This window comes from Echiichthys vipera (assembly GCF_963691815.1).
Source record: "Echiichthys vipera genome assembly, chromosome: 2".
In the NCBI taxonomy this organism is placed as follows: Eukaryota; Metazoa; Chordata; class Actinopteri; order Perciformes; family Trachinidae; genus Echiichthys; species Echiichthys vipera.
This window is the reverse complement of record NC_139827.1, coordinates 23,682,838-23,704,737: the sequence shown is the minus strand read 5'-3', so window position 1 is coordinate 23,704,737 and position 21,900 is coordinate 23,682,838. Positions and strand designations below refer to the sequence as shown.

The window sequence follows — 21,900 nt, the reverse complement described above, 5'->3', positions numbered from 1 at the left end:
TTGTGTGTATACCTAACTGTGTAAATTTAATTCTAGGCAAGAACAAATGATTCTCGTATTTCAAGTGGGAGACAAGCTTCAGCCACCATGATAGCTCTCCCATATACCACTAAAGGCAGGAGTTACATCCACATAGGTGAGGATAATCTTGAAATGACATCAGATGGAAAAGTCAGTGGTAATGATGGTGACAGGGTGGCAAAAAAATGTGGGTTGTTGTTTTTACAGGTGTGGATACAGCTGAATTGGAATTAGGACAAGATCTGAAAATCAACCTCAATCTCAACCGACAAGCAAATGAACAGAATGACATCACATACTTGGTGAGGGATGTGTGTTTGTGCACTTACTTGAGTGTTTGTGTTGCTTTAGTACTGATGTATAAATCTGTCTGCAGATCTTGAGCAGAGGTCAACTGGTGAAATACGGCCGATACCAGATAAAACGTCAAATACTGATTTCCTTGATAGTTCCAATTACCAAAGAAATGCTGCCATCGTTCCGCATTGTAGCCTACTACCATGCAGATGGCAATGAAGTGGTTTCTGACTCAGTTTGGGTGGATGTCAAGGACTCCTGCATGGGCTCGGTGAGACACACAACACTGAGGTAGCAGAGTTAATCTATTCAAATGGCTAAACAAGACACCCAAGCAAAACTGATATAGTTGAAGCCATGTATACAAATATACTTTATGTTATGTTAATGCTTTAGCAAATACAAATATGCTCCTTCTTCCTCCTTTAGTTGAGGTTGGAATCAACCAGACCAGATCCATCCTATATGCCTAGTGGGAAATTTGGTCTGAAGGTCACTGGAGACCCAGGGGCCAAAGTGCGATTGGTGGCAGTTGACAAAGGCGTGTACGTCCTAAACAACAAGCACCGTCTCACCCAGAAAAAGGCAATTTCTACATTCTTTTTATCTCTATCTCTTTTGAAAGAATGATTGTTTTAGACCGCAGTGCGTCGACTGAGGTGTGGTAATGTGGAGAGTTTGCATATTCTCCCTTTGTGTGGGTTTTTCCTCTGTGCTCTGGTTTCCTGCCACATTTCAAAGCCTTGTAGGTCTTCTGATACAAGTGAGGATAAATAGTTTTCTGTGTTTCCTATGTTAAAAAAATTGCCTGTACAGGATGAGCCCCATCATCACTCTCCCTACGTCAGCTATGATAAGATGCAGATAATTGATAAGTGTAAAATTTAAAAATCACAGACTGGTGAGAAAAAAAGACTCCTTCTTGACTCAAAACTCGCCTCAAATAGGATATTGGTGATGATGGGAGAATGAACTTTTCTTCCATTATTGTCTGTGGCTAAAGTCAAAACTTTAATAAAAATCAAAATAATTTAGTACAAAACACACAAATAGATCATCTTGCAATGGGATCTCACCAGCCGCGCAACATATTTTCATCAACAGGTTTGTATGATATCCCACAAAACCTTATGCACAGAAATGTACATGATATCTCTTGAAATATGAAATGGTGACGGGAAGTGGACCGTGACGGTTACGTTTAGTAAACAGCAGGTGACGGTTAGGGGAAGGCATCAAAGGGACTAGAAAAAAGATTAGGATTAGAAAATATGGTTTGCCTTAGAACTTCCAGGACATGTACGCTGCTGAAACAGTGGTCCCCTGGGTAAAAGTCCTATGGAGATTAGCGCTCTTATATTCCGTCACCTGATTTTTTTCTTTGCTCTGGATATGAGTCATAATTACGTGGAATACACACAAAATTAATTTGTGGAATACACACAAAATTAATATGTGGAATACACACAAATTACAATGCATATGGTGACAACAATACCGGTTTTCGCCCTTCTTGCATAACTAAACTGTGTCTGATTGTATTTCGGTGTCTCCACCCTGCTCAGGTGTGGGATATTGTGGAGAAACGCGACACAGGCTGCACACCAGGTGGAGGGAAGGACAGCATGAGTGTTTTCTATGATGCTGGGCTGTTGTTTGAGTCTAGCACTGCCTCAGGGACTCCCTACAGACAAGGTGACACTGCTTTACTCTCAACTCTAAAACCTTTTCTCCTTTTTACTAGTCTCATTCTTCATAGGTTTGAGGTCACTTGTCATATTTAAACATTTCTAAGCAATGTCAGGGCAAGCAGTTGGCAAACACAACTGAAGGCGCTTTAGTCAGCTGTAAAACAACCACTCAACCTCTTCTTGAAATTAAGTATTTCAACAAGAATGTGCATTTGTGGTGTTTTTTCAAGGAATGGTTCTGCTTTTTACAGCGCAAAATAAATTACAGAACATTTGCTTTAAATCTGAAGTCGGTAAGTTTAGCTGAAACTGTCACTATATCTTGATAAAGTCGACTATAAAATGAGAAAGTTTGTCCCGGCAGTCGGCTGGTGGGTGGGGCTTGGTTTTGGCTCAACTTGGTCACAGACTTTCTCATTTATGAGAATACATCACCATTCAATGGCTTACCACGTTCAGCACTGATACTGACTTCACTCAAGTAGTATGTTCAATCTGTTGCTGGTCCAAGATGCTACACTCAGTTCAATTAAAAAAAAACGTATTGTGTAATAAATAGCACTGTACGGTATCATATCACAGGTGCAATGCAGACTGTGTTCATAGACCTACTTGTTGATTTCTGTTTAAGAGCTAGTCTGTTTTGCATCTCCAGATTTGAAGTGTCCTGCCTCCAGCAGGAGGAAACGGGCAAGTACTATAATGGACGTCAGGACCAGCTTGGGTAAGAATCATAGCACAAATTAGCCAATAATCACATATTCAATGAACTTCAGTAGAATACGTGCTGAATTGTGAGAAGCTAGTAAGTAGTGTCAAGCTAGAGAAATTTAATTTTGGTTTGGTTAATCTTGTTTTTTCTTATGCAATAAACATGTGTTAATTTACCCCCACCTTCTACTAAAATGGTGTATTTTAATATTTCTGCCTACTTGGGTCCCTAAACAGTCTTGGAATAACATAAATTGAGAAGCTGAAACTTTTGTTGAATGAATGAGCCCAATTGCTTTCATGTGGGATGATGTAAGTCTCCATTGCAGCCATTTCACTGTAGTGGAACCATAATTTGAAACTTGACCTCACTGTATAAAATGATCAAAGTCTGATGAAACTTTACAACCACAAACTAGAGACCTAGGGAGAGTGGATGGATTTCCTAGGTGTATTGCCAATAAATAGGTGTCTGAGCACTTCACACACCAGTGCTCGCCATCCATTGCCAAAAAATGCAATGTTTTTGATACTAAATCACATGGCGGATTTGACAGTTATCAGCCGATGTAAAAGGTTTTATCAGTTGCTTATAACTACCATAGAAATGAGGCAGTAAGTGAAGCAGCCTGGACCATAGACTGAAATAAATATTATACAGTCTTGTCTGAACCTTCCAGTAGGGGTAGAAGGCTCCTTCTAACCCATATCTATGAGGCAACCACAGATAGTGCCCATTCACTGAAATGGTAACGCTTTAATCGGATGACTCAGTAGATTTTTGCTATGTTGTCCTCATCCTTGGTGTCTAAATATGGTATTTTGGAGGTATTTCCTACCATTTTTGTAATACATTAGTGGTCAGAAATGGTTAAATTTGGCTAAAGACACTGACTGTATCCAACTTACACAGTCCCACTTCAGTGTCTCAGTCTAGAACACTGGTTTCCAAATCCCCCCCCCCCTTTCCTTTTTGCAGATGAAACAATTTTCACAACTATTCAGGTCACATGGTGCATTTAAAATAACCAATAAAAACAGCTGTGGATGGGATATGAATGCATTTAAAATAAGTAATGCAGCAATAAGAATGCAGCTCAAAGCAGTGTATGAGTACAAGATAAAGACAGTTAGATTCCCACGGCACCACACAGAAACACAACACAAAACCCTCTTTCTTTCAAGTGAGTCAATATAAAGAAGAACTACAACGTGACTGTTGTTTGGATGGTATGAGGGAGACCCCCCTCTCATATACCTGCGAGAGGCGTAGCGGGTACATCGTGGATGGTCCCGCTTGTGTTGAGGCCTTCCTGCGCTGCTGTATAGAGATGGAAACCCAGCGAGCTGAGAGGAAGGTGGAAGAACTCCAACTGGCTCGAAGTAAGAGAAGGAGACAAAGGATGCCTATTTGTGTTCATACTTGTTATAAAACATTCAATACAGTAACCTTTTTGATGACACTTTAGGTGAGGAAGATGACGATGACAATTACATGGACAGCAATAAAATTGGTATTCGCACAAAATTCCCTGAAAGCTGGCTGTGGTCAGATATCGATCTGCCTTCTTGCCCTGAGGAAAACCCCAACTGGTGAGACGGTATAAATATAGACACTCAAAAAAAAACATGCTCATCATGTTCTCTTGATACAGAAACATTTGTCTTTGTTTCAGTGACACCACATCATTCACGAAAAATGTTGGTTTGCAAGATTCAATCACAACCTGGCAGCTCACTGGCATTAGTCTGTCAAGAACCCACGGTGAGTATTTTGTTTACCCGCATGACTTGACTATTTTTCTTTTTCTTTACATTAATTGAAGATGTAAGGGCTTCATTTTGGTAGATTTTTGGTAGGTTTCTGGTTTGATTCTGTCCTAGTGCTACGTAGTTGTATAGCCTCCTCTCCGTCACCCCATACCCTGTCTGACACAACTGTCAGCTGTCAATTAATGGCAAAGCCTGCCCAGTATCTGTTTGTCACGTTAATTGATATTGAAGACTTGTAACATCTGTCACATAAATAAATTTTTTTGTCTTGTTTTTTAAAAAAAATCTACGAATAAAAGATAAAACATTGTTCGGTGTCAGATACTTTTTCATTACTGTCAGGTTCAAGCAACCTAAAACATCCAAAACATACCAAAAGAGAGAAAGACAAGAGTTATATGTTTTACTTGCAAGGAGAACGGACAGAGATGCTTTCAGTTACAATCTCCTACCGCTCTGAAGCACACTCTGCCGAGCCCTTTCTTTTTATTTCCTTTCGGTGGTTCCTAGTTACAATATGAGTGATAGCTCCAAAGGTGAGGGGGCACACAACTGCAACTCATCACAAATAAACAATTCATTAACTTTATGAGTTTACAACTCTAAGGGAGAGGGGGCACATGTTACTCGTCCTTAAAACATGTTCTGTCTTTAATCAGATGAGCAGTGTCTGTTTTTGCACAGTTACCTCTTTGGTGACTCATCAGCAGTCATGCTTATCTGATTTCTTCTACCTGCAAAACAACTCTGCACAAATTGGCTATACACACCAAGTAAGGTTAGTTTACATTTGTTTTATTTCATGTTTATTTTTCTTCTTGTCTTTAAGGTATCTGTGTGTCTGATCCATTTGAGGTCATTGTCCGGAAGAACTTCTTCATTGATCTCAAGCTGCCGTACTCTGCGGTCCGTGGAGAGCAGCTGGAAATTAAGGCGATCCTCCACAATTACAACCTTGATGCTGCCACTGTGAGTCTGAGCTCTAATTCAGCTTTTGTGTTTCAGGACAGACAGAAAGGTATACTTGGAAAGTGGGTCCCACAAATACACAGTGCAGTTTTTACACTGCAAATGCAAGCCTAATTTGACCGACAGGAATTGCGTGAAATTAATAACTTTGAGTAAAATCTACATAATCGATCTCTGTCAGTGTATCCCCACATATTATACCCATCATCTTACCTCAAAGGAATAGTTTTATTTTCATCTCATTTTGTAAAGTATGCTTCCTTACCAAGAATAAAGATGAATATCAATATCACGCCTGTGTGTTAAATACAGAGCTTAGGTTGGGATAAGGGTAGCCAAGCTTAGCAAAAGAACTGGTAAAAAAAAAAAGAAGCTTAAATTTCATAGAATTTTAATGCAAGTGTGAACCTTTTAAATGCTGAAAGAAAAATGGTCAAAAGCTAAACAGGGAAGACAATTCCGCTGTGTAGTGTTTGGTATATAAGCATACAATTGAATTGAATTGATGATCAATCAACTTGATTAACATTAGGAAAGGCAAGTTTATTTGTATAGCACAATTGAACAACAAGGTAATTCAAAGTGCTTTACATAAAACATTTAAAGCATTGGAAAGAAACACATATAGAATGACATTTAAATAAAAATTAAATTAATAAAACAAAAAAGGCATTTTAGCATCATGAATGACATGACACAACATAACGCGATGACTATATAGTCAATGCAAAATGAGGTGTATGAGTTTAGAATTTAGTCGGTGAATCCAACAATTTGTGGCAAGCTGTTGGGTCCTCACGCACAAATTTGTTGCCTAAACAACCTACAAAACAATCTTAGCAATTCACAGATATACTTTAGTCACAAACCTAGATGCCAGTTATTCAATTGATAATGGTTCTATTATAAAACATTAAAAGCATTGGAAAACATGATTAAAATGACATTCAAGTAAAATTATAAAAAGATCATCAAAAAAAAGAGAAGAAATTTCGGGTGAATTCAAGTTGTCTTATCAATTTAGTATAATTTTGAAGACCATTAATAGAAGTTATAGTGCAGTACAAGCAGTAAAAGCTGCAGTCAGCAAGTCTGGCAGATGGAGGGGACTAAGCCAGATTTTAAATGTTTACAACTTTCACGCCCCTCCCCCACTACCAGTGCGTGTGCGGCAGATTTCTGTGAATGTGCTTGTCTCTTCAGTATCGATCAATGAGATGAAGTAGACACTACATGGAGGTAGGCTGGCTAATTTACTCATAGATAGCAATTGCTAATGTCATTTAGCATATGCCTAGCTTGGCGTACATAACTGTTCTTGTATCCGTATCCTTCTTAGATGACAATCCGTGTGCGAGGGGGTCCGGGGAATCTGGGGTGTGTACACAAACTGAGTGGACAAGATGGACCGGGCACAGTGGATTTTTGCAAACAACAGGCTCTACATGTACCTAGCGGGCGTGTTTTTTTTTCTAAAACTGGATGATTTGTGTTGTTCTATCGGAGCATAGTGTTGGTTTCAGTGAATATGATCAAAAAAATCTTGCCAAGTGCAGCTTTAATACATTTTTAATTAGTGCAATATGTCACAATAAATCTTAAGGGAAATATGTTAGCGCATAATTCTAGAGCCACAGTTGTGGTGCAGCGGCATCCTCTGTACGATGACAGTGGAAAAGATTTCCAGCCAAGAAATAGTCCAGAATATACTGTCACAGAGACTTTTTATCTCACCTGGACACATCTGGTAATAATACCCATAATGCAACAGCCATTAATAAAGCTAGTCTCATCTGGGGACAGCTCAAGTCTTTTACTTTTCTGAATAGACACATATCATTAGTGACATAAACTGAACTGACCTTTTGCATCCCATGTGTGTTTAGAGAGCGCTCTCTGACACGTCTCCCTCTTCATTTACAGTATTCCCTTTTCCTTACATTTGCCGCCATGTAAATGTCAATCTCTTTATTTTTTCACCTCTCCATCTTCACCCAAGGTGCGTGTGGATTTCATTGAGACGGAACATTTGTGCAGTGCAGCTTCTAAGCGTCTGAAGTATCGTCAGGAAGTCAGTATTGGGCCGGAAACGACACGATCTGTACCCTTCATCATTATTCCCATGCGGGACGGACAATTCCCCATTGAGGTCAAAGCAGCTATTAAAGGACTATGGATCGCTGATGGAATCAAGAAGATGTTGCGGGTGGTGGTAAGAGAAACACTGTCATGTACTGCCAGTTGCAACCACTTCGGACTGATTTCCAGCTGAGAAGTTGTATATAGCCCCTACCATGATGAAAAATCTCCTGCTTCTCTGATGCATATATCAAAAGTATTGAAGTATGAAACATAGACTATATAAAAAATCCAATTGTCCTCATCTATGGGAGTCGCCATCTTGTCAGGCTTTGACTCCACCTCATTTCCTCTTACCAAAATAGGGCATTGATGTGACGTTTGGGGGAGGGAGATACGTCTGTCTGGCTGATGTATACCTCCAGGGAGAAGTGAGGGCCAGGGGATGGCTGTCACTCAAGAGACCAGGCCCCTAATTATTCATAAACTTTAACCTCCAATACAATAAAAACTAGCCTGGAACAAAAAAATGTATTCTCCTCAGTGTTGTCATGGGGATATGACCTAAACATACAGACTGGGATGTGTTTTGTACCAGGCCTTAAATATGTTTAATGATGCTTTAAAAACGGCCTGTTTAACATGGGGGTCAATGAGAAACTGACCTATCGTGAAACCTGCCCCTTGTGGCCACTCAGAGAACTGAAATTTTTGGCACTAACGTATTGGATCACCAGGAAATGGCTGTGATTGGGGCTTGGTATAAACACAGTAAATTGTTGGTATGGCTGATGTTTCTTTTGTAACTGCTGTTTTTCCAGCCTGAAGGAGTGCTCATAAAATCTCAAATAATTCTATCACTAGACCCTGCTAAGAAAGGTGTTGGTAAGTTTACCATTGATGTAGCTACAAGAAGCAGAAATTTGTCAAAATCTGTCTGTTTTATTTATCAATCCCTTAACTTGTCAACTGTTTCCTCCTTTAGATGGTAAACAAGAGGAAATTATCAAGAGTGAAATTCCTCTGAACGATTTAGTTCCAAACTCACTCAAGAGGACACAAATCTTTGTGACAGGTGAGATCAATGGACATATTTTTCTCAAACTGGAGACGCTGATCTCATCTTGTAGCTAAACAGAGCCAGTCGCATAAACATTATTAATCAGCACAGACTGAATAATCAAACTTTGAAGCTGACTTTACTGATGATTTGTCAATTGATGTGTTCACTGCTAGTGAAGAAGTGTATAATTCAGGGAATTCAGGTCTCTGAAACTTCAGCAAATAAAGACGTCGTGTTCAGTTAGTCACCCTCTGACCATTTTCTAAATGAAAAGAATTTAATTCTTTCATTCAATAAATGTTTCTTACCTAAATGTAAATAAGGTGCCAGAGTGCATAATAAACATCACAATAGAGCTTGTTTTTTAAAGAAAATAGTGCCCCCCAATAGAGGTCCAGGCTAAGCTAACTGGTCCCTAGCCTCCAGTCATTTTGCAAAAGTGGCCCCTGGGCAAAGCATCATTGCATTAAATTCATTCCGCTGAAACTTTTATCCAAAGGGACTTAATGTGTAAGTAATGAGTAATTCATATAAGTACATTCAACCATGAAGATACTACCCAAAGAATTCTAGAATTACTCAGGTTTGTAAACTAAAGTAAAAGCAAGAAACGAAAGATGCAGTCTGAACAGGTGAGTCTTCAGTCTGCCATTTTTTTATAAAACTCACTAATCGAAACCGTTACAGACTGTGTTTTATTCACCAACAGAATATATTTTGACTAACATTTTAGTCTGTAGCAGAATCTCCTCTGCCAGCTATAAAAACTGCCTGGCATTTGCAGTAGGATGTGGTATTGCAACTGCATTTGTGCTACCACTGACTTTGCACTGGCATGGAAATAGGGCCCATTATGTTATGTTGTTATATTTTGGCATATAATATGAAAGCATGCCTGTTAAATATATTTTTGGATTAATTGTTGTTATTGCAGAGGTTGTCTTTACTTCTTAACTGCAACTTAATACCTCACCGGTTGTGGGACCTTTTTCTGTGTTTACACAGGAAGAGAGCATTTAAGTGCACTATTGGAGAATGCAGTTAGTGGGAACTCTATGGGTACTTTGATCAAACAGCCCTCAGGCTGTGGAGAGCAGAACATGATCCACATGACCCTGCCAGTCACTGCAGCTATGTATTTGGACAAAACCAACCAGTGGGAAGCTGTGGGCTTTGAGAAACGTGATGAAGCCCTCCAACACATCAAGACGGGTGAGCTATCACACACACAGGTGCACTTGTACAGCACAGCACAGCACAGCACAGTACAGCACAGATACCAGAGATGTTTAAGTGAGGAGCCCAATTTATCAGACTCCTCAAACTTACATCCAATGGATAAGATTCAGTTATAGTTGAATGGCAGTCAGTGAAAAGGTTGTGTTTGTTATTTGTGATCAGGCTACCAGAATCAGCTTGCATACCGTAAAAATGATGGGTCTTTTGCTGTATATCCTCAAGAACAAAGCAGCACCTGGTGAGGCATTTGAACATCCATGACAACATATCTAAATGTTTGTACATCCTTCTGCAAGCAAATGAAAAACTTTTACACCTTCTCGACTCCTCTCTAGGCTGACAGCTTATGTTGCCAAAGTGTTTGCCATGGCCAACAGTCTGGTGTCAGTAAAAACAAAAGTGATCTGTGACGCCGTCAATTTTCTGATTCTTAACGCATGGCAACCTGACGGCATGTTTCGAGAAGTTGGATATGTGTTCAGTAAAGCAATGATCGTGAGTGAAGTGATTTCAATAACTCCAGTTCTTAAACACGATGCCAAACAAAAAAAGTTTTTAAAAAAGTGTGTGGGTTTTTTTTGTTTGTGTGTGTGTGTGTGTGTGTGTGTGTGTGTGTGTGTGTGTGTGTGTGTGTGTGTGTGTGTGTGTGTGTGTGTGTGTGTGTGTGTGTGTGTGTGTGTGTGTGTGTGTGTGTGTGTGTGTGTGTGTGTGTGTGTGTGTGTGTGTGTGTGTGTGTGTGTGTGTGTGTGTGTGTGTGTAGGGCAATGTGGAAGGAACAAATTCAGATGTCTCATTAACAGCCTTCTGCCTTATTGCCATGCAGGAGTCACGCACACTATGTTCTGCCACTCTAGAAGTGAGTACTTCACCTGCATACAATGTTTCCTCTTCTACCGTCTTCTGTTTATAACAACCTTTTATGATTTCTGAAATGTGATGTAGTGGTTAGCACTGTCACCTCACAGCAATAAGGTCACAGGATCGCATCCCGACCTCGGCCTTTCTGTGTGGAGTTTGCATGTTCTCCCCGTGTCTGCGTGGGTTTTCTCCGGGTTCTCCGGTTTCCTCCCACAGTCCAAAGACATGCACGTGTTAGGTTAATTGATGAGTCTAAAATTGCCGTAGGTGTGAATGGTTGTCTGTTTCTGTACATCTCTATGTGCCCTGTGATAGTCTGGCGTCCTGTCCAGGGTGTACCCCGCCTCACGCCCGATGTCAGCTGGGATTTGCTCCAGCACCCCCGCGACCCCGGGATAAGCGGTTGAAGATGAATGAATGAATGAACTGTAAACAGGGGAATGGATGAATCAAAACAGCTACCATTCAATAGGTTTAAACAATATTTCAACAGTTCATAATATTCTCAGACCCTCTAGGAATTTCTGATCTTTCAGCTCTTTTTCCTCTTGTTCTTCTTATTTATTCCTCAGTTTTCGTAGCTGTCTACAAATTAACAAGGTTCATGCTTACAGTACCCTATGTGTAGCTCGGAGCGGTGCAGTCAATGCATCCAAAATGACATTTTTTAACCACTAATATTGCTCATAATAGCACCAAACCTCTGACCTAACGCTACCTGTAGCACCTTCCGGCAACAGACGTCCCCATGCCCTGAGATCTCGACATTTCGGTGCTGCAGAGAAAGTTGCTGTCTGTGACTTTTGCAAGGTTTTTAAAAAGCTATTCCAAAGCATTTACCATCTATTATTAACATATATTTCACCAAACTGCCACAACTACAAAATGTATGTTTTTTGCTGGAACAAATCATCAATTTTTTGCATTTCATTAGGTAATCGACTTGTATGGACTACCTGTTAACATGGACATACTGGTGAGGCACAGACTCGTAAAACAGCCTTTTTCAGTAAACTCCGGAATCACTAACTACGTTATTAGTGCTTTGTTTTATGTGTACCGATTGTTATCATGCTACTGCAGAGGTGCTGTGCTACTTTGAGCAATATTAGTGGTTATAAATGTCGTTTTGGATGCATTCAGAGAGCGCCCAGAGCTAAATCAATGTTAGCCCTTTGGGGCTGTTTCTCCATACATGATTGATCAATCGAAAAAACTGCCTTTTTTCTTATTTGATGTATTTTTATGCCCAAAAAGACCATGGGGTCCATTTTCGCCTGACTTAGGGCATGTTCACACAAAATTACAGGGGAATAAACAAAGAAAGATATATAACCACTTGCTCTTATAACATAACCCGACTCTTGCCAGAAGAATTTCGTTCCGCCTTGCTTCTCTCATACATCTGGGATTTCTCCATTAGAAAGTTATTTCAGGAGGCTGGGCCTTATCAAAAATACTTTTTTGGATTAACCACTTGTGCGTCATCTTTATTGACGTGCTACTTCAACCACTCACATCTAAACCAACCTGTGACACTGATGAGAGTGATGTAGGGAAAACCAAAACAGAACAGCCGACGTTGTTTCCACTAACAAAAGCCTTTCACGGTGTTCTTTTGAAGAAGAAATATTCACTAGATTGGACAACACAGATGGAATAGCAGCATCGATGTTGACGCATGCTTCCTCGATGCGAGCCACCATTGTTGTCTGAATTACAACAGTCGCTTCTCTGCTACGTCACATCTATAAAACCCCGCCTGGCGATCCTGATTGGCTCAACCATTCCACTGAAATCTCTTTGCAATGGATCGATCCCAGATGGTTGAGTGGAGCTAGGTGGAGTCAAGGCGGAACGAAAGTCGTCTGGCGATAGTCAGGTTACTTATAATAGGCTCCCAAGCAGGCCCGGAGTGGCTAATCGGGAGGACCGGGACAATTCCCGGTGGGCCGGTCTGACTTTTGGGCCGCGAGGGCCGGTGTTCAATTATTATTTTTATTTATTTTGTGCCGGTGTTCAGTCATGGCACTGAGTGGAGTGGGGATCACGTGTATGCTGTTACCGCTGTCGCTGGTCATATCAGGGAGCTGGCGGTCTGTTAGATCATGCCAATGAAACTGGGACGCGGACGCAGGTTAAGGGCACGGCCACCAACAAGACACAGACGCAGACGCAGCCTGATGTAACGTACGTGTCGTGCACTAGTCCGCACACTTCAGTGGTGTTTGCCTAGCTCTAACCACAGATGTACAAGGAAAATAAAAACCCAAAATGGAAAATAAAAAGAGCAAGGGTGGCGCAGAAAAAGCGAGGATTAAAAAGAGAAAAGCTCTGGAGACAGATGCAGCCAAATGTGCAAAAATCGGCAACTCTCCTCTCACACTCGGTGACAGCGTCTGGCAGCGCGCAAATTCTCGGTGACAGCGTCTTATAACGATCATATAATAGTATAATATAATTTTATATATAATATCACGGCCAAAAGCTCTGTGCGCCTCCGGATGGCCGTAGCACGAGGAGCTCTCGTAGGGATTGGGCTTCGCGGGGTTTGTTTACCGGCGTTGCTGTGTGGAACCGGTCTTCCGCGTTCCACACAAGACCGGATTTTTTTTTTATTACTGGAAAAAAATAATACAAAATAACTCGGTGTTGGCCTCAACCACTGATAATACCGCATACCGTGGCAACCCTGAATGTTACTAATAATTGGCATAATCATTTCTTATAGCCTGTCTAACCTAACGTTACATAATTTAAATAATATTATGATGCAACGCCACATAACTGGCCACAAACTTTAGGGGATTTGTAGCCCCTCAGATACAAGATGCATCACCAAGCACCAGCCATCAGCCCACAGGTCCAGAGTGTGCAGGTAGGATTGCTCATTAAGTGAATATTGAGGTGGTTCAGGATCATCTAGTAAGGATGCCCCCTGGGCGCCTCCCTAGGGAGGTGTTCCAGGCACATCCAGCTGGGAGGAGGCCTCGGGGAAGACCCAGGACCAGGTGGAGAGATTATATCTCCACACTGGCCTGGGAACGCCTCAGGATCCCCCAGTTAGAGCTGGTTAATGTGGCCTGGGAAAGGGAAGTTTGGGGTCCCCTGCTAAGTGTGCTGCCCCTGAGACCTGATCCAGGATAAGCGGATGAAGATGAGATGAGATGAGATGAGATAATGAAGAGTATGGTTTAGACCTAGCCTGGTCCTACCAGACTCGTACTTCATTTCATTTGCACAGAGAGTCTGGACCTACTCAATTGATAGACTTTAACTAACTTGGCAGGCAGGTGTCTGTTGAAATTTAAAACTATTGGATCTGCCCAGTGCCACTCTGGATCTGCCATAACCAATCGCTAACGTTTGGCCGGGAATCACGTTGCACGCAGGCTGTAAACAAACCAAACACTGCATGAAGATGTAAACGAGAGCTGATTGGACCCAGATTGCAATTGATGATGATAGAGGATTCAGCACTACAATAATGAAACTGACTTGAATTTTTGACTTGAAAAAGGGGAGATTTGTGACGAGATTTATGAACATTTTTATGATTTAGTCAGAGGCAGAGCCAGGAGCCAGTGGTGAGGAAGAAACAGGTGAGCTAGTGTGTGAACAAGCAAGCATCAGTTCCAATAAAACCACTTTCTTTGCCCCAATGATAGTAGTGGCCAGTTATACTTTTGATCATAAGTAATAGTAAGAATTACAGTAGGAATTACAAGGCTTTAGAGAACAGTGCGCTATTGTTTGCTTAACATGTAAAGTTATAATTACATTATTTGAATATAATAGGTCGTGATCTAAAGTGGGCCGGTCTGAGGTATGAAACTCCAGGGCTGAAAATGAGTCCCACTCCGGCCCTGCTCCCAAGTGATAATCAGAGAACTGCCCACCTGCCCTTAACTTTCAGCTACCCTCCTTACACCTTCTCCAACTCAAGCATGAAGCTGAGGCCTGATGTGCGTGTGTGTCCTAATGTGGGAATAAAAGACAACAATTACATCAAAGATGAGACTCACCCTGATGGAGAGTGTTAGCAGCCAGAACTGCAAACATGAGAGCTGGATCGGGAGTCTGCCTCTCACTAAGCCTTTGGATGTAGTTATCTCTCCTCATTAGCTGTCTTTCCCTTCTATCCAGAGTCTGCAAGGCAAGATAAATAAAACAGTGGCTTATCTGGAGAGGCGTCTGCCCAGACTCATCAACCCATATGCTGTTGCAATGACATCATATGCCATGGCAAATGAAAATAAGCTGAACCAGGAGATCCTCTTCAAATTTGTCTCCCCAGGTTTCTTCACACTAAATATCTGAACATGATCAGCAACAAAATCTACTGTGTTTACTTTGTATTTGTTCTTTTGGAGTCCAATTAATCCCTGATTCTGCATTTGAATGCAGAGCCAGAGTAGTATGATCAATGACGTTTGAACAGGCTTCGATTGCATGCAGGTAAACAGTCTGTGTTCAAAGAGGTCAAAACAATCTGAACCCTCTGGTCGAAATGCAAAATTGAAACCCATCTGCTAACACCAGACGATAATTTACATTTTATCAGCTTTTTGTTATTATTATCGTCATTTATTCACACATATCTGTCGTCTCCCTACTACATTATCACCTCTCAAGTTGCTAATCAGACCATAAACAATGGCAGTCAGCTGCAAGAGGAAGTCTTAGCACGGATATCTGCTGGCAACACTGGGAAGTCCAAAATAAATTGTGGACCCCGTGATTGGGCTCCAAATGAACTTACAATGATGGACAAACATGAACATACAAACAGATATAAGAAGGTTTTGAAACTTGATAGTCAATTAAACTTGGCATGGGTACACGTGTGTGTGTGTGTGTGTGTGTGTGTGTGTGTGTGTGTGTGTGTGTGTGTGTGTGTGTGTGTGTGTGTGTGTGTGTGTGTGTGTGTGTGTGTGTGTGTGTGTGTGTGTGTGTGTGTGTGTGTGTGTGTGTGTGTGTGTGTGTGTGTGTGTGTGTGTGCGTGTGTGTTTGCGCCATTCTCAGAGCTCTCCCACTTGCCGGTGCCTTTGGAACATGTTTACACACTGGAGGCCACAGCTTACACTCTTCTTGCTCTGGTCAAGGCCAAGGTAAGTCCATCCCACTCATGTGCTTATTGGCATTTCACCATGCTAAAACAAAAAATGCAACAGCACCATGATCCAATTTACTACATTAAAATTTAAAGCAATAATAATATATTCTTGGTGAATTGGCATCTCCCTGACTATAAGCTTTCCAAAAAAAAAAGATAAAGATGAATTTGGCTTTGGCTATAGTGTGGAGTTTGCATGTTCTCCCCATGTCAGTATAGGTTTTCTCTGTGTGCTCCACTTTCCTCCTTATTACCTTGCACAGCAGCCGAATTCTTGCAATAATTTCTTTCTTTTTTCTCTTTTTTTTACGAGAGGAGATCTGTCTCCAATGCATTCTGTTTTTCCATTTGTTTTGATTGTTATGTAAAATGATATGCAGTAATCTGACTTTAACATAAAGGGACTTTATTTTGTTTAGTCATGAAGACACTTTTCATTAATTTGATCAATAATAGGTTTTGGTTAAAGAAACTTAACAATGTGTTTAAATATAGGCATGTTTTCCTACATTGTGTCTTAATATGATAACCAGACATTAGATGCATTTAAAACAATTTAAACTAATGTTGAGAAGAAACAGATTAAAATAAGAGTGTTAAATGACTTGTCATTTGCATTTTCATCTAAAAGTCTAATACAGAGGTGCCCAATTTCCTTCCTATGATGGGCCAAAAATGAATCTGGGTGGAGCCAAAAAGCTTTCCCACTCTTTGCAATCATAGCTAATATCTGGTAACTTGCTTGTGTCTCTTGTGCCAACGACGGCTAAAAAACCGGGCATAGGAAAAAAAAGCCTTATGGATGAAAAAAAATCTGACCCTTTTATTGTTAAAATCGTGCAACTGGTGGGCGGACCAAAACAAAAGGAGCATGGGTCGAATATGGCCCTAAATAAGGCGCCCTACTATGACTAAATATAAAATGGTTGTCAAAAATAACAGGTCACATATAGCTCCTTGTTTGTCAAATCACATTTTAATTTTCAGATGAGTAACTGTGAACAAAAGTACTTTATGTACTTAGGTCCCAAGAGCCCTTCCCAGCAGGCAGCGCTTTACAGGCTCACATTTCTATATCCGCACACGCACTTCACCTCTTCTGCTACAACTCCATCCTAGGAGAAACACTGAAGTATATCCCTCTGTTTTACAATATTATATACGATACTATCGACTTTACTCAATAACCTAAAAATAATGATCTCTATGAACCAAAGGATTCTCAGACAATAAAATACATTCTGAAATCTAAAAATCAAAGGTATTACATATATTGTCATGCTCAGGAAGTAATGACTCAGGACTTCTACATTAAAAAATCAAATAAACTATCAACCCTTTTCTTGCCTTCTGTTAATAAAGGATTTTGAAAAAGCCAAACCTTTTGTCAGATGGTTCAACAAACAGCAGAAGGAGGGCGGAGGCTATGGATCAACTCAGGTAACTCAGACCCCTCTCTTCTCTCTGTCTGGATACATTTATTTGACTATATTAACTCTTTTTAGCACAATTTTGCTGCTGTTATGTTCAGTTAGGTACTTCAGGACTCAAGCTATTGATTGTGTCCATCTCTCCAGGCTACTATAATGGTGTATCAGGCTATAGCAGAGTACTGGGCCATTGCTCCAGAACCAGAGTATAATCTCAAAGTGAACCTCTTGTTGCAAGATAGGACATTAGTTGAGAAGTACGACTTCAATAAGGGGAACCACTACACCACTAGAACATCGAAGGTGAGTGAAAAAACACACAGACACACAAACACAAACTTGGTCCATTTTGAAGCAGGAAAAAAATGGCAGCCAGGTCACAAACTTTCCCAAATTACAGCTGAACATTATGTGTTCCCCCTGATGAATTCACTGATTTATTTAGGATTTACCCATGAAACCTAACAATTCCTCCAACAGCAACTTCCAACAGTGATGATAAAAGCCTTCTTGGTAACAAACAGGAACGTCCCTATAGGTTCTACGGTTCCATCTGTCTTGATCCCTTAAAACAGCCATGGTAGTGAAGCATCACAGTTGGGCTACCTGGTGCAAAGACAAGTGACACCAAAGGGGTCCTTACAAAAAGGCCACAGGCATATGTGAGTTGGGATGAGAACGGGTTGCAGCTAATACTGTGTGACTCGCTTAGTCAGGTAGTTTGGTAGCTGAGTCGTAGCTTGTTCCTCCGACAAAGCCCCACCAGCACTGGTCTCGGGTGTGTTACTATCGGTCACTCTAGGTTGTTGTTAAAGTTGTTCTGACACCGATGCTAGAATTGGAAACACCTCCGATACTGCCTAAAATGCTGGTAAAGTCTGCATTGATCTGATACCACATTATTTATCCCGAAAAGAATCTACTTTAAAGTATTTTATTTATGTCCTTTTTCATTTATGAGTGAGTAAAAAAAATGTTCTATAGCATTCATTCTTTATGTGTATTTGTTCATGTTATACAAACCAGTCAGGCCGTACAACAATGATAGAAACCATATCACAAATAATAATAAAATTATGTTTATATATATATATATATATATATATATATATATATATATATATATATATATATATATATATATATGTATATATATATATATGTGTGTACAGTAGTTTGTTTTTAACATTGGTATCGAAAAGGTATTCGGTATCGGCCGATAATCAAGTTCGGGGATTGGTATCAGGAAAAACAATGGGATCGGATCATCTCAAGTTGTTGTTGGTGAAGCCTCAAACACAACAGTGCAGGTGTCCATGGGTTGGAATGGTGTAGAGTTGTGGTGTGCAACGCACGCTATTACTTTGTACACTCAAAAGAAACAGGTTGCAGATTGTTAGCTTGCTTGCTGTCACACACACACACACACACACACACACAAACACACACACACACACACACACTCACTCACATACACACATCCGATAAAAATAATTATTATAACCTTAATCGTTCTTGTCGGTAAAACTTTTTTGATACTGAGAAAGGGAGCTAGATAGAAAAGGTGCTAGAACCAAGTCTTACCTTGTTCAGGTAGATGATGAGTGAGCCTCTTTCTGACAGGACTGTGTTCATCTCATATTTGGCAATAGTGCGTGCACGTCCTTTTGACAACTACACACACACACACACACACACACACACACACACACACACACATACACACAATCAAAACAGCCCACAAAAAAAGTATAGAAAATATCTAGTATCTAGTATCTGTATAGAAAAGAAAGAATAACACAGGGGACCTAATTAGCAGATTTACCATTGCATGTGTGTATATGTGTTTGTTTGTAATGCATACTTTAAATCTCAACAGTTCAACAGTATAAACAAAGATGTAAACGTGGTTGCCACAGGAAATGGAGAAGCAACTTTGACAGTAAGTATAACACATTTTCTGTTTGATATTTTATTATTAATACATTTCATTATGCTGTGTAGATTGAGAATGCATAGGAAATTTCATTACAATAATAGCTACTCTTTTATCTACAGAGCCTCATATTTGTAATTGTAGGAAGAAATTACAGACACGGGGACATGCACACTTTAGTATGCATTTGCAATCTCAAAGCACTATAGAACTTTTTAAAAAATCTATATATTGGCACCATCTGGTAGAAACACCAAGAATGATACAGCAGCTTACACTGAGTCATGTAGCTAACCTTCCCCTCCACTCCTCTCCCTCAAATCTGACTCCAGGAAACAATGGATGAATGAATGGGCTTAAAGCAACAAACAGGCTCCACCAATTTTCTCTGTAGTTTTTTTTACCAAACCAAACCAAATCACATATAGCTGTGAGCGAAGCCACCCAGTGTACTGTGTCCACCACGTTTATCCTGTTTAAGAGCATAAAGAAGCAATAATGCCTAAAATTATGAGTAGCTTTGTGCAATCATGTACTGTTCACAAAGACACATTCATGCACATTGACAGCTTTCTTACAAAGTACCATTATGTATATCAAAACACCACAGCTTACAATCTGACTATAGCTGGTATATACCTGGTCCCTGGATGTTTGCAGACAAATTGTAGGCTGCAGGTGGCTAGCTGAATGAAGATGCTGGAGTAGCGTCAAACTTTGAAGGCCAGTATAGACATCTCAGACCTATGACCAACACATTTACATGCTAAACAGCAAGCCAGTCCAGCAATAGATCTGTTGCTTCTGCAATTATTCTGTTATCCACTCGTACTTAATCATTCATAAATATTTTGATGGAAATTGCTTCCTCATGTCTTCATGCTGCACCACATTAAGCAGTGCTGGTGTTGGTATCCAATTTTAATCAGTTAAGATCTTCTGTCAAAATTCAGTCATTCATTCAGTGGTGTTACCAGCAAACTGTGGTATTCCCACTCCTCTTGGTCTCAGCAGCAGCTGCACTGCTAGCTTCCCCCAGGTCTTTAAACTGGCAGATTTCTTTGCTATTTTATGGATTAAAGAACCCTCTCTCCTAGTGGTCAAATGTGATTGGTTGGTTTTAATAATAACCCCAGAAGGTTGTTTTGTTTAGATGCACCAGCAAGGACACCAGAGCCCTCTGACAGTTTTTTTTTACCCAGTAACTCTCAAGGTAAGATCCTGATGCTGGGACACAGTGTCTGTGCATCTTCCAGCAGTATGTGCTTCTCAGAAAAGACTGCAAACTTCAGATGGAAAAAAGGGGACTGATTTGCATCTTTAACAGTGCTGACAGACCAACATTTTTACACTACTGTGAGTCAAATGGTCAAAGACATAAAAACTGCACAACTGCCAGTGGATAATTGGTTGAACAGGATTTCAAAATCCATTAATGAATGGTAATGGGTGCATGGGTGGGAGGAGAGAAGGTCAAATTTCAATTAGAAATATATGGATTTGATCATAAATTATTTTAAAACTATTAAAACATATTATAAGTGATTTATCTGAATTATTTCATCTTTGGCCCTCTTTGAAGACTTGACGGTTCACCTCATTGCTCTAAGAAGAACTTTTGTCCGTGACAGATGGTGTCCCTGTTTTACACTCTGCCTGAAGAACAGGAAAGCGACTGTCAGAAATTTAATTTGTCAGTGCAGGTCCTCCCAGGTAATTTGGTGCCCTCTATTTCCTTCCATCTTTTGCTTTGGGTTTTATTTTAGCCATCTTTGTCTTGCTTCTGTTTGTCTGGTGAGTTTGATTATTTGCTTATCTGTTTATCTCTGCAGTATTTTTCTTTTATGAGAAACACAAATAAACTAAATACTCATCGAATGACTTCCCCCTGCAGGGAAAATGGACGAGGAGGAGAAAATATACAAGCTGAGAATAGAGGTTTTGTAAGTACATTCAAGAAGTCATATCCCCCGCCCCAAACCACTCTATCGTCTTGTATTTTGTTCATTTCTCACTCGTCATAGTTTAATTATTCTATGTATCTTGATATCCCATTTCAACTGGTCAAGAATTGTTGCATATTACTTTTCCAGATCACAGCTTTCTCACCCAGTGTCATTTTCTTACTGGGTGGCACGAGTCACAGAACACACATCAGAAAAGCATTGAAAAATAGCCTAATAATAGAGTCTTCACATAATCCTGCCCTCTTGTGCACTTGTTTTACGTGGACAACCGGCCTTTTTGAGGGACTTAAATGAATCTGTGTCCTTGTAAAGTTTCAATATTCTTGAAATCCCAGACTTGTAGCGCCTGACCTCTCTCTGATGGCTGAGAAGAAAAAAACTGCTAGAACAGCATAGGTATAACCACGGCTTATATTCTATCAACTTCTGAACAATAAAAAATAACATTATTTCAGAATAAATCAAGAAATTATACTTTGTTCTCTAATTTTGGTCTCCAGTGTAGACTATTGGGCAATCAGGGAAATGGGAAGCAGGTGAGCGAGTGGCAGGAGCAGGTCAGGTGGTGGAACTGGGGAGAAAGGGGTTTCAAGTCTGAAATCGTAAGACAATGATAAAACCAGGCAGAATGAATGAATGAGGAAGTGAGACATTTACATTTTAAAGATTTTAAATTTGATGAAGGGCCTTGCTTTCTTCTCACCAGTCTTAAAATGATTTGAATTGTCCATGCTGTGTACAGGTATAAGG

The 21,900-nt window shown here is 40.2% G+C and overlaps 1 protein-coding gene across 1 annotated transcript in view; it reads left to right on the top strand.

Annotated features, from left to right (window-relative positions):
* The window catches only part of LOC310956307 (complement C3-like), a gene marked incomplete at both ends in the record, with an annotated part of 34,916 nt that overhangs the window by 8,361 nt on the left and 4,655 nt on the right, over positions 1-21,900 (top strand). Inside the window, 25 exons of the mRNA XM_083926501.1 lie at positions 37-136; positions 229-323; positions 398-589; positions 748-903; positions 1,884-2,013; positions 2,665-2,733; positions 3,906-4,103; positions 4,190-4,313; positions 4,397-4,485; positions 5,323-5,462; positions 7,462-7,674; positions 8,363-8,426; positions 8,527-8,616; positions 9,610-9,816; positions 10,006-10,081; positions 10,179-10,338; positions 10,604-10,699; positions 14,848-14,998; positions 15,727-15,812; positions 17,180-17,257; positions 17,395-17,550; positions 19,127-19,189; positions 20,815-20,896; positions 21,078-21,126; positions 21,893-21,900. The exon at positions 21,893-21,900 is cut by the window's right edge and continues 83 nt beyond it. Of these exons, the coding sequence (XP_083782627.1) occupies positions 37-136; positions 229-323; positions 398-589; positions 748-903; positions 1,884-2,013; positions 2,665-2,733; positions 3,906-4,103; positions 4,190-4,313; positions 4,397-4,485; positions 5,323-5,462; positions 7,462-7,674; positions 8,363-8,426; positions 8,527-8,616; positions 9,610-9,816; positions 10,006-10,081; positions 10,179-10,338; positions 10,604-10,699; positions 14,848-14,998; positions 15,727-15,812; positions 17,180-17,257; positions 17,395-17,550; positions 19,127-19,189; positions 20,815-20,896; positions 21,078-21,126; positions 21,893-21,900 (2,872 nt within the window). The remainder of the gene's footprint in view (positions 1-36; positions 137-228; positions 324-397; positions 590-747; positions 904-1,883; positions 2,014-2,664; positions 2,734-3,905; positions 4,104-4,189; positions 4,314-4,396; positions 4,486-5,322; positions 5,463-7,461; positions 7,675-8,362; positions 8,427-8,526; positions 8,617-9,609; positions 9,817-10,005; positions 10,082-10,178; positions 10,339-10,603; positions 10,700-14,847; positions 14,999-15,726; positions 15,813-17,179; positions 17,258-17,394; positions 17,551-19,126; positions 19,190-20,814; positions 20,897-21,077; positions 21,127-21,892) is intronic.